This window comes from Python bivittatus, unplaced genomic scaffold (genome assembly GCF_059951505.1).
Source record: "Python bivittatus isolate LINGU-HERP-01145 unplaced genomic scaffold, Pbiv_v1 ctg000480_np1212, whole genome shotgun sequence".
In the NCBI taxonomy this organism is placed as follows: Eukaryota; Metazoa; Chordata; class Lepidosauria; order Squamata; family Pythonidae; genus Python; species Python bivittatus.
In genome coordinates, this window is record NW_028277075.1 from 87873092 (window position 1) to 87886376 (window position 13285).

At 34.7% G+C, this 13285-nt stretch overlaps 1 protein-coding gene across 1 annotated transcript in view; it reads right to left on the reverse strand.

Annotated features, from left to right (window-relative positions):
• Nucleotides 1-322: 322 nt before the first annotated feature.
• The window catches only part of ACTR3 (actin related protein 3), a 39738-nt gene continuing 26775 nt past the window's right edge, over nucleotides 323-13285 (reverse strand). The window contains exons 3-12 of the mRNA XM_007421820.3: nucleotides 13144-13268; nucleotides 12571-12681; nucleotides 11261-11356; nucleotides 9545-9652; nucleotides 8597-8740; nucleotides 6804-6977; nucleotides 5210-5302; nucleotides 4127-4252; nucleotides 2295-2378; nucleotides 323-1465 (exon numbers count right to left, since the gene is read on the reverse strand). Of these exons, the coding sequence (XP_007421882.1) occupies nucleotides 1370-1465; nucleotides 2295-2378; nucleotides 4127-4252; nucleotides 5210-5302; nucleotides 6804-6977; nucleotides 8597-8740; nucleotides 9545-9652; nucleotides 11261-11356; nucleotides 12571-12681; nucleotides 13144-13268 (1157 nt within the window). The 3' untranslated portion in view covers nucleotides 323-1369. The remainder of the gene's footprint in view (nucleotides 1466-2294; nucleotides 2379-4126; nucleotides 4253-5209; nucleotides 5303-6803; nucleotides 6978-8596; nucleotides 8741-9544; nucleotides 9653-11260; nucleotides 11357-12570; nucleotides 12682-13143; nucleotides 13269-13285) is intronic.

Here is a 13285-nt window from a genome sequence, read left to right on the forward strand (position 1 = left end):
ACATTTGTAAAGATGGATCACAACCAGGATGCACTTTAAGTCCCACCCTCCTGTTATGACCACCCTACACTTACCCAAAAGGTCTAAGGTGGAAATTTATTTCATTCTGAATGATCAGAAATTTTCTCTACTCAAGGCTTCCAATCAAGCAGAGCATGGTCATGACATTCAGTTAAACATGGCAATATTTCCATTTCTAGGTAAACACTCTACATACTTGGTACTCAGTCCCACCAAGTCTACTTCTCACCAAATACACCATGAATGTAGTTCTTATATTTGATTCTCTTGACTTACAGTATCAAATCTGTGACACAAGACGCAAGAATGCAATAGCTTTATTTACCAAAATCTCATGAAAAACATATATTTAATTAGAATTACGCTTCTAAAACTGCATATGCTATTAAATAGATAACACACCACTTGCATACATGTATCCCCTTTCATCTTTTCCAAATTGTGGAGTGAAAAATTGTAATTGCAGATTAGAAGGACCTTCACAAATGATTAAACAACGAGACTGAAAGGCCTCACATGAATATTAAAAAAGAATGTTTGTGTCTTTATTGGAATGGTGGAATACACCCATTTTCATAATTGGAATATTTGGTTGCAATTAGAAATGACACTACAGAACTGCAATACTTGTCCAACAGTCTTGTCTTTACTTTCCCGCCCCTTCCCCAAGCAAGAAATAGAATGAAAATGCACCGAATAATCAGAAAGCACTAGCAGGCATCACTTAATCCAAGATACTAGTCCCTCAGTTCCAAAAGCATTTGCCATGTTGCATTGTGTATGGAATGCAAGTTGAAGATTGGTCATAATTTGACATTATTAGAGATTCACATGATGAAGCTCCATGTGGGCATTATTAATTTTCAAATTCCCCTCCAATTGATCACTGGCATTTTTCTTGTCAAATATTAACATTACTTTCAGTCATTGATATTTTTTCTCAATGTATAAAAAAGTATGAAATATAAACAGGCTCTTGCATTGTACACAATTAAGAGTACAATAGAAGAATTATAGAGCTGACTATCTACATACCATCAAATCCCATCAAATCTTGGATATTCCATTAATATACAAAATATTAGGGCACAAAAAGAACAAAGACCAACTTCTTTTGTTTTGTTTATGCACAGCTTCAAATATTCAGTCAAAAGAAAAAACACTTTGAATTGTTTTGGCTTCCCACTATATCAGCATGTTGAGACACTTATTAAAATATTCCTGTTTAATTGTGTTTGGTCTTTTTTTTTTTTCAAGTCATGTTTCTTAATACCGACCATCCAGACAAACAAGCACTGAGAAAGACCATTTCCTTGCCTCCCTAAACGCAATTCATTAAATGTCAGATTTAAGACATAACTCCAAAAACTGGGTTGTGACGACAGATGCTAGGACCAATTTCTTCATAATCTTTTTTGGTGTGGCATACTTGGTAGAACTCAGGCTGAAAAAGAAAACAAAAGGGAAAATTAAACTAATGTACTGGATCATATCGGAATTTTATATTCCTTAAAATAAATAAAACATTTTGGGGGGGAAAAAGGACAAATAATTTCCATAAAAAAGACTTTACTTTTGCCTCATATTACAAATAAAGCAAAAGATACAGTTCACCTATAAAAATAAATGTTTCTCATCTTTGAAAGGAAGATGTAAGCAGTAGACCAGAAAAAACAAAAAATTGTACGCCACCCAGAGTGACTTCAGTGAGATGGGCGGCTATATAAATTTGCTTAATAAATAAATAATAAATAAAAATGGCATCTTCTTGTGTTCAGTTTTTAGTGTATATTTGGAGACTGGGTGCATGTAGCTCTTGAGTGGATGGACCTGAACTTTTAAAGTCTTTTCTTGTATTCTGAGGAAGCCATCTGAAATGGCTTGAAGCACTTACTACTCCTATTAAAAATTATGAACCTACCCAAAGGGTTCAGCACTTTTTCCTTTTTGAGAAAGGGATGACTTAAGCTTCTACAAATTCACAAATCTTATGGTTTACCCTAGATAAAAGGGCTACCTACCCCTGTTCTATAACTTCAAAGCAGCATCTGGAGCAGGAAGAGATAGAGACACTTGTGCAGTTATGACTGGGCCTGTGATAATCCTATTCTATTTACCAAAATCTTGAGGAAATTTCTTTGTGAATGTTTTTACAACATTTGTTTTAATGCCTATTACCTATAACAATAACTATTTCCTATTGTAATATATATTACAACAGTTGTTATAGTGAACAATCTCTTCAGATTTCTTTTCCATTTTTGTCAACTTACTGTAGAAGCCAACATTGATCCTCCAAACCAAACAGCATATCTTTGCATATGATGAGTAATAACTTGTACATCAATAGGTTTGGGCTATAATGGAAAACAAAATCAGTATAACATTATAAATTCTACATAATATACAAGTCTGCATATACATACTTTACTATATTACTATGTATAAATATCTGTGCTTTAACATTATTCCAAAGAATAAAACAACATACAGTGCATACAAAAAAGATTAGAACACAATCACTGTTTTCCACCACTGTATTAAGAATAGATTTGGACAACTTTAACTGAAATAATTATTTTTTGTGTAGTGTAAGAATCACTTGACTCATTAGTATGATCTGCTTAGCCCTAGAGAGGAGGAAGATTAACTCTGACTGATAATTTGTAACCCAATTCTCATATAGCCTCATAGCTGAACAGCTTCAAGAAATAACACTCAAAATATAGTTGATAGAAATCTTAGGAGAAAAATATGCTTTGAATGTGTAATTACTACATTTAATTCCTGGCATTTTCATCTAAAGAGAATGAGACTAGCTTTTAGCAAAAACCTTACTGGGAAATAGTCCATATTAGTATAAATAAGCTTCCAATGTCTTATCTCAAAATTAATATTAATACATTCTATTCTCTCATTGTGAACATTTGCCTTAATTCCAATGGATTTCCATGGTAAACCAGTAAAAATACTTTAGCAATTATTTATTTAGCAAAGTACCAAGCCATCTTTTTTAAATTCTAAAAAAAAACTTAAGTTCACCAGTTTTCATTGCAATCACTATTCATAAGAAAATATTATTAAATTATAGTACTTGTTATTCCTAATGTGATGCATGACTCAGAGAAACATCCAGAGTTGAAGCAAACATAGTGCCTGGTTTAATAACTTGTTAGTAAAGACCAAAATGAATCTTTTAAACAAGAAAAAGATTCTTAAAATTAGGGGTGTGCAAAAGATTTCAATCTGAACTATTGGAACCTTGTTTTAACTCTGAAAAGGCCATTTTGAGCAAGGAAGGGATTGTTTCAAAGCATTTCTAGCTGGTTTTCAAGCTTGAAACACTTTCAGAATGTACAAAACATTATAAATTTGGGGGATGCAAAATTGAGATGCTTTAAATCAAACCTTATTAAATAATTTCTGAGATGATTGCTTCATAGAGAACAGCATTAGAGGATAGTTCTAAGGCTGGTTCTTTCACAATACAGAATGAAGCCTTTTCCTTAAGCAGACGAATAAAATGGATTGTTGCCTTGCCAAGCCTAGAGAGTCTGTATCACCATGGCTGGTTATTGCCAGTATTAATTCACTAATACCTGCAGGACCCATGTGATGCTGAATTGCAACTGCTGAATAATACTAAAAGGAGTATTAATAAATGCTTTTCTGCTTTTAATGTTTTTAGTAACTATATCACCCATATTATAGGGCAGATGAAAAATATAGTAATTAAATAAAATAAATACTGTCAAAGAATGAGGTAAAAATGAAACAGCCAGCTGCAAGAGTACAGAGGGGAGACAAAGGGCACAAAGCACTATGAGACAGATCAACTGCCTATGTATTTCTAAAACCTCAAGTACTCAGCTGGCTGCATTAGGTGGCAAAGACTGCCTCTTCGTCACGACTGTTCATTTCAAAAGCACAGGTTAGAGTACTTTCTGCAATAATAAAAAAGTTACAAAGATAGCAAGGAAAATCAGACTAATGTTATTCTATTCAGTAGTATAAGGATGTCATTAAAGGCCTCCATTCCAAGCAGACATACAAACCAGAGCATTCGCCATCCACACCAATGCACCGTATTATCTAGGAAACAAACCTTCAGTCTGCCACCACTCAGTTCTTCACTGAGTTTCAGTCTAGCATCCACAGTCCTTTTCAAGTCTCGCTGCAAACGCCGTCCAAAATCCCTGAACATTGTTGAGCCTCCAGAAAGGACAATATTCTGAATTAAAATTGCACACATAAAATTAAATCACTTATGCAGCCCTGAAAATTAGATACTCACTTCTGAAGTTAGGAATTTAGTCATAAGAGAGAGCAGGATAGTTGCAATTTCAATATATGTGACCTGTTCAAAGACTTTTTTTCATAAGTTGGAAGGACATTGTTATGCCTTTAAACTAAGTAACATATTGAGCACCCCAAGAAAGGAGACTAGCATTGTCCAAATACGCTTTCACCAAGCCATACAAAATTTAATAAATTTGAACCAAACCAATTTACAGAATAAAAGCAAATCTTAAAGCCACACAGCAACTGAGAGGACTCAGCTGAGATAAAATGACCTTTTGTTGACAGAAAGCAACTCCACAGCAGGCTAGCATAGTTATCCCCAAGACCCAGGGTATGCCTGTGCATAGGTCTCTGAGGAGACATTTATTCTGGGAGGCTCAGAATCCAGAGAAGGCCACAACTCTTTCTCAGCTTCACAAACTAGACTAGCCTGATGATCACGTAACAACTGATTTCAGCATAATGGAAAATCAAAGAAAAACTCTTCCAGAGCCAAAGTGAGTAAGGCTGATTTTGAAATGAAGTCAATTGCCCAAAATGTTAATTCCTCACATCAATATGCTGTACTGCATCAAAACAGGTACAAATCCCATCAGACCTAGTGATCAGGTAGTGGAAGACTGCACAAGTGGAGCAATAAGCACAACCAGCTAATATCGTACTGAAATGTTATTATCCCAACACTGATATCAAATGATAAATACAGCCCCATCCTCTCTAATGTTACTTCTATAGTTATCTATATCAACACTTTTTATTACTCTCCTTTCATCTAAAAGAGAGAGGGAAAGAGAGAGATTGTTAGGAAATAGAAATGAATAGATGCTGTGCGTCTATCAACACCTTTTTACATACATACACTCTTACCTTCTCTGGCTTCACTAACCTTATACAGTGGGCGTCTAACATCAATAGGACAGTTCTGAATAACTTCATCTACTACTTCTGAGATGGGCTGTGTGAAGTCTGGATTAGCAAACTGAAAACAGAAGTGTATATTGTTGTTATTGTTGTTGTTATATTTTTATCCTGCTACATATCTCTCTGTCTCTCTCATGTATCACTACCTAATACGCCTGCCTCCTATTTTCCCAATAACAACCCTGGGAGGTGGGTTGGGCTGAGAGAGAGGGACTGGCCCAAAGTCACCCAACTAGTTTTCATGCCTAAAGCAGGCCTAGAACTTATAGTTTCCTGGTTTCTAGGCCAGTGCCTTAACCACTACACCACTGATGTTTTTAAACATTGAATGGACTGGATAAGTATAGATTATTCTAGCAACCTCAAGAAAATAAGCCAGAAGAAAGATAGAATAAATTTAAGAAGTAGAGATAATTAACTCACAAATTAAATGGGAAGCAATGTATGAAAAGAAATTGTGATATGACCGGAAGTTTTATATTAAAGATGACATGATTTAGGGAAGAATTATTCCTAACTAAAATTAAAATGAAGTTGGAAAAGTGAAGCAAAACAAACACCCACACCGTTCTGCCCCCTTTATTCTGTATAACAGGACTGGACAAGTTTTTTATGACTGTATCTAACACGTTTGTAGGCGTCTAGGACCACAGTGGTGCGGTATTGATAGAAAATACACAGTGACAGGATTTTCCGCAGGAAGCGTTTTGGGTTATGAAGGAAAGTTTAGGCATTTCCTTCCGATTTTTAAAGCTATGCTAAGGAATTTTAGGGCTTAGGGAAAACAATTGTGAACTACTGCTTTCCCACCTCAAAATGACAGAAACCATGCCACCAATTTTCAGCAACTGTGGGAATTCAAAGTCCTAGGGTATCCAGTTACCCATCCCTGAGATATATATGAATGTAGAGGTAGGGTTTTTCAAACATATAACACTTCAGATAAATTGATCTCAATCTAGGAGGATGCAATTCATCCCTTCAATCATACCACATCAAAGTGACTAAGAAAACAGCATCATTATGATTTAAAGCAAACTATTTCAGCTTTGTGATATAGATAAATGGGTGCAATATGCTTAAGCACGCACACAGAGGTGGATCCCAGGGCCACATAGAGCTATAGAGGGAAAATAGAATAGGAAACATTTGTTCTGAGAGAAAAAGTGCACTTGCAAAGGCCAGATACAGCCCACTGAAAGCCAGAATTAAGGAGAACTCATGTCATCTGATCACTTTGCTCTTTCTATTTTGCCTGCTGTTGTCTTATGCAGAACAATTCAGAGTCCACCTACACATCTCACATGCTAAGCAATGAATCAAGCAGTTCAATTCAATATGAAAAAAAAGATATCAGCTGGAAGAAACATTTATTCCTGCAGCTCACCTTAAAAACTACACTGGTGGCATCTAATTCACAGTGGGAAGAGAGATACACCATTGGCGTAGGTTTAAAATGTAGCAACTATCCCTTCTCTTTTATTTCAAATATTATTTCGGAAGTAAACACACACACACACACACAAACACAAACACACACACACCATGCTTCAATTTACCTCAGGATGAAAGAAGATTTCTGGCCCTAAGAATCTCTCATAGCCAACATCAATGGTAAATTCTTTCTTTGAGATAGCATTGATTCCAGTATATTGTTTAATCCACTTGGTACCATCTGCATCATATTTATTAAATTCTTTCACTAAATCAGGGCAGACATAACTAAAACGTTCCTGGGAAAAAAGTACAAAGAGTTATCAAAATAACTAAATATTCAAGTTTTCTATCTGATCATTTTTTAAATGTAACAGGACTAAAAGGTTCTTTGAGAACTCAAGACACAGACTGGTATAAATGGAAGGATGACAAAATTAACATTAACCACCTATATTTAGATAATTAATATTTGGTGTTAGTACAGATACATTTTTATGCCCCACTTGTCAAAAATTTTAGAATCCAGAGAGCCCAAACTGTTTTAGGAGTTCTTTCAGCGGCACAACAGTAATGGAAAAATGCACTCATACCTACTGTTGCTATAGTAACATACTATACAATCATATAACCAAAAATCTATCAGTAATAATAGATGTGTTCATGGAAAAATATAGACAAAGAACTTCAAGGAAAGGAATTATGTATGGGTCTTCACAATGTAGAACCAAAAGTCTATTTAGCATTACAACATCTCTCCCATAGAGAAGAAAAATTAAGTTGCTGGCTAGTTATCATCTCAGTTCCTAATATTAATTATGTTCACATTTATTCACAGGTTAGCCATAATATCTATCAGGTGACAAATAATTAAAATTAGCTTAATGATATGAAGTCATCATTAAGTTACGATACAGGATTAAACTCAAAGCAACAGGAAAGCTAAATCTGAATGTTTATTATATAGCTTCTGGCATGCCAGTAAAAGACCTAATCAAAGGCCCACAAAAACCTCCCTCAGGAGAACCAAAGTCTAGAAGTAGCCACAGAGACGGTATTTTCTCAAGTTTCTGCTCAATACATGCTAGCTATACATGGACAGACGATGGCTTTTCTAGAAAAGTTCCAACACCTAGGTTGGATTATATGGGAAACAAACTGGTCTTAAGGTCCTCAATACTATATAATATAATCCAGCATTTTTGAATTGTGTTCCCAAATGGGCCAGAAATTGACTGGTAGTCAGTATAAACTTTTGTAACCTAGAGTCATACAATGGTCCAGTCATCATTCTGGATGAGGATCCTGAACCTACTAAAGTTTCCACTCTCCAAAGGCAGCCCTATTTAGAATGCTGTAAAATACCCCCATGTATGAAGGGAATTTTCCAACGGGGATGCAAATGCCTTGAAAATATTCAGCAATCCAAATTATACAGGACTGTGAAGAGCTAGACAAAGACCAAGTTGTTCCCAGACTGTTGTTCCTGGCTCTTCTGATACCTTCCTCTCTGTTGCTATTGGCTTTATTTATTACAGTGAGAAACTCTTTTCAACTATTGATTATCTCTTTGCCACTTTCCTTCAATTTCATTACTTTCTGCTTATGCTAGAAATAGTGAACCTTCAGCAAAAGCTATACAAAAAAGACTAGATGTCCATTTTGAGGCTCTGGATTATGGAAGCTGAAGTCAAAGTCAAAGAGCACCAGACTGGGGATAGCCATTTCTGATGCACATACAAAATCCTGATGCAAGTACATAATTTTAGTATGGGTTGTCATTTTGGGCTTCATTGCAGTTTGGCACAACCTGTGATGGCACGGGTTTTAATAAATAAATGGGTTTTAATAAATAAATACCCATTTTCCCCTTGAAGAGTATTGCTGATATATTCATTTACTTTAACAAAATTATTACCTTGACTGCTTTAGCAGTTTCCAATGATTGCTCAGGAGGGATTCCTACTTCTCGCTCTCTTAGCAGCTGCTGAATAAAGTAAGTTATATCTCGTCCAGCTATTGGAATATGTTTGATACAGCTACCAATCACATAACCTTCAGCCTGGAAATAAAAGAAATGCCCTCAGGGAAAATCATAAAGACTACCTTTGAACTGCTTTCCACTGAAGCTTCCCAAGCTGGGCAGGAAAATACTTAACCTTTGTACCTCATCAGAAGCAATTCTGATGATGTCACATTAAGCAGATGAGAAGATGAAATTCTGCTCATCTATATAATTTCTCCCCCCACCCCCACCCCCTTTATATTCAGAGTTGACAAAAGTAGCAAGACTTGCATTTTCCCAGGCTACAGACTACTTGTACGGCATTTCTGTAATACATTTAAATCCTGACTTTCTGTTCATATAACTTTCAAGGCAGCCTACAGAATGGTCTAATAACAACATCTAATATCAGTTTCTCAAGAGTGAGAGAACCAAAACAAGTATTTCAGTGTTAGCATTTTCTATGTCATGAAATCTTTGCAGATCACAACTTTTCAGCAGGAATACCAAATGGTATCTTCCTGATTTTTTAGACTTAACTCAGTCACAAGTATGGAATTTTAGGAGTTGTTAATGAAAATATCTTGAAGACACCAGGTTAGCTATCACTGCATTAATTTTAAATAAAATAAATAGGCTGTTAATTGTCTTATAGTTGCTAAACCAAAAAACATCTTTCCTTAACGTTAGTTAAAAAATAATAAAAGTTTTAATCTTTTGCATAATGTATAGGGCATGTTTATAGCACTTAAGTCATGGGAGAAAGGCTGAAAACAACAGATTGTGCTTTCCATAATAATTATAGTATTAGGAATTGGACTTCTGTAGTTTAATAAGTGAAACTGTGTTATTGTATCTTACCACAGGAATGACATGAGTGACACCATCCCCGCTATCTATAACTGTTCCAGTCAGTGTCCGTTCACCTACTTGCCTTGATGTCCAAGATGCAGCTAAAGCAAGTACAGCCTACCAAAGAAACAGTTTGAGCATAAGTGTTTCATAATCCCCAAAAAGTCTGTTCATCAAAAATGAGCGCCACATGAGACAAAATCATACAATGTATTTATATTGCACTATGTAACCCAAGAAAACAATCAACATTAAAAGAACAAAGTGCAAAAGGAAATGAAGACCATATAAGAACAGATACACTTTGTTAAGTTTTGAATAACTGCAGCAGCACTATAGAAAACTAGAACTCTGTTGTAATTCACACTCAAGCACTGAACAATCTCAGTAGGTAAGATATTGATAGATACTAGCACTATCCCACTGAAGCTGCACTAATTTAAACTGGCTGAAAATCCAAGATTCTTTCTCATGTTATCTTTCTGGCATGAAAGTAATTGCAATATGATGACTTCAGGTATGTAAGAAGAACTTCTCAGCATAGTAGTGTACTAAGAACATCCTTTCCTACTTGTACTGTTTACTGTATCACTACAAGTGTCTTATTATGTTACCTTTCCAATATAGGAACCACAGATATTACCACTCCTTTGAGAAGAAGTGTGATATACATATTCAATAAATAACTAACTCAGAATTATGACTTACAATAAAAATATTATCTTCAACCAGTACTGCAAAGTATTACCAAAATAAGTAGTGTAGTGGAAAACCATGGATGCAATATGGAAAAGTTAAACATAGAAACAATAAAACCATAGGTATTATGCTGTCCTTTCATCCAATAAGCACTTATTCTAAGGTGCTCTACATCCTGAAAGTAGGCAGAAAAGTCTAGCATTTCCAGAAATTCTGAATGAAAACTTACATGGCAATCACTATAGTTAATAAATCATGATTATCCTTTCCTCCAAGAAGCAGAGTGCTCTTTATTTCACAGGCAATTATAAATCCCACAAGACACAGACAACTATACTTTATGTGATGATTCTGCTATTATCTCAATTTGATAGAAAGTTTATTTACTGTGTACTTCATATTAATTTAATCAAATTCTACATTAGTGTGATTTGCACACTGGTAGTATTTGCAAATCACACTTAAGCATGAGAGACAGTTAGTGCATTTTGTATCTACAGAAGCTATTAGCCCCACCTCCCAAGCAGCACCACTAGTACTCATAGTTTGTTTAGTTATGCATGTTACCCAATGACAGGAAAAAGACAGGACCAAATGTTCCATACCTGGAACAGAGTTTTATATATACCCAATTAACACCTCCATAGCAGTCAGAAGAAACAAAGATGAGAAAGAAGTGCATTTTAGTACTTTACAAAACTAGACTTTACAAAACTTGTAAATTACAAAACTACACTTCAGAATATATTTGGAACACTTCCAAATGCATGAGTTTCGTGAGAAAGGCCTCACACCCCAACTCACTGCCTGGATCACTGTTTGCAAAAATCTCAGTAGGCCAGCTGGTACATAGCAGGAAAGTAGTTCCCACAAAATTACCATCATTTAGATCAGATGCCAGAAGAAAAGCTCTAAGTGCAGCTGATGCAGAACAGCCTAACTCTAATGCAACTGATGCAGAATCCACATATTTTCTTAAGGAGTATTACTTAAAAAATTAGAATTCTGTGTCAAATGAAGTCTCACCTGAACAGCAATGTAAAGCCCAGGAACATTGAAGGATTCAAACATGATTTCAGCAGTATATTCCCTGTTTTCTGGAGTATTTAGAGGAGGTTCAGTCTGTAAAAAAAAAAAAGCAACCATCCAATTCAATCTATATCTCCTTTCTATAGGCCATGTTATATTTTTAGCTGAATAATTATGCTTCAATATACCTGTTTCAATAGCTTTACAGGATCTAATATATCTAACACAATAGAATGAACTGAGTTCTTACCAAAAGAACTGTAAGTTCTCTCTATATTATATTTTGCTTAAATATAGTTTAAGAACTTCTTTAACTTCCTAAATATGCTTACTTATTTTTCCCCCACAAAAAGAACGTAGTGCCTAGAAATAAGTGCATTGTTGTTCCATCATTCCCAGACATTTCCTTCTCAAACAACTACCCAGTTAAGGAACCCTAAATAGAAATTGGAAACACTATTAATGTCAATGAATGAGGAGAAGATTTAATAGGAAGACCATGTATCTTACATAGTTTCATGAACATTTTGGCTTAAAAATCAAATTCTTCAGTGCGCTAAATGAGGTCAGCAGTTTACATGACCTTTCATATATTGCATGTTGTTGTTACCACCACCACCACCTCTGGAAAAAAATCTCAGTCATTTTACAGCTGAGCCCCAACTTTCTTCTCTTATCTGGCTTCAGGGACTTTTATGTTTTTAAAGCTATAAAATCCAGAAGCATTTTAGAGGAGTATTTTATGTTGGTTGTTGTCACAATAATTAATATATAGATACGGAAGGGAACAATTGGACTATTGAGTCCAACTCCCTCCTAAATTGAAGGAATCCAAATTCTCTGATAAGTAAAGGAATCCACCCTTGACAATTACCTACCAAACTTCTGCTTGAATATATCCAGCAAAGAAAAGCTCCTTGAACTGGGTTTGTTTGTTAAACTGTTCTTATGATTAGAAACGTCTTAATAACAGTTTCCCCAAAGAATTATTCTCCCCAAAGAATTACTCACCTGGTATCTGTTTTATGGTTCTTGTTTTTGTTTTAAAAAGTGTTCTCAGTGTTATAGCTGTGATCCAGACAACCACCTTGTTGTTTTATTTTACCTCTGTACTGCACTTTTTATTACAATGTAATTTTGTATTTATTATTTATCATATTTTTGTGACATATATCAGAAATATCACATTTCAGTTTTTGATCAATTATATGTTACACTTGTTCCTTACAAATTGAAGGGTTTGTTCTATTTTGAATGATCAGTATCCTAAGTCACCAATACTACAAATCAGGAGATTTTATACTCACCAAAAGAAAATAATGGTCTTCAGGTTCTGCCCTTAAATATTTAAAGATAACTTGTTCCATAAATCTCTCCATCAAGTCCCAATCTTCAACTATGCCATGGCGAATGGGCCACTGTTCAAAATATGCACATTAAAAAAAAATTAGCTGTTTTAAAGTTATGGTAGAATCACATAGATATGAATAAATATAGAACAAGGCCTTTAACTTTGCTCTGGCTTATTTGTACAATGTTTTGTGTATTGTTTGTATATTTTATGATACTGCTCTTCTTTTTTTTTACTTTAAATTATTTGTCATAACTTATACTAGTAACCATCTTAAAATTTTATATCATAACCTGAAATATTAACAAACTGCTGTTTATAATAAATTATATGATACAGTACTTAAAACATTAATTTTGTATAAGGAAAATTAAATTCAAATATCCTAGTAATCTCTGAAAGTTAGACAAGTCTCTCTTTCATGGCTTCTAGTGAATATTTTGCTCTCCTATGACTAAAGAATAAATATATAGGATATAATACTTTGCTTAAAAAAAGAGAAAAAAATGCCACCTTTTATTTTAAATACCTTTGTTGCATATGTGGGTTTTTCTATTGCTTCATCCCCAATAAAGAAGTCTAAGTCATCCACACCTTTCATAACCCTTCTTTGTGCCTGATCAACAACTTTGGCAGATTCCTTAATGGCAATACCTTTATTGTAAGAAAAA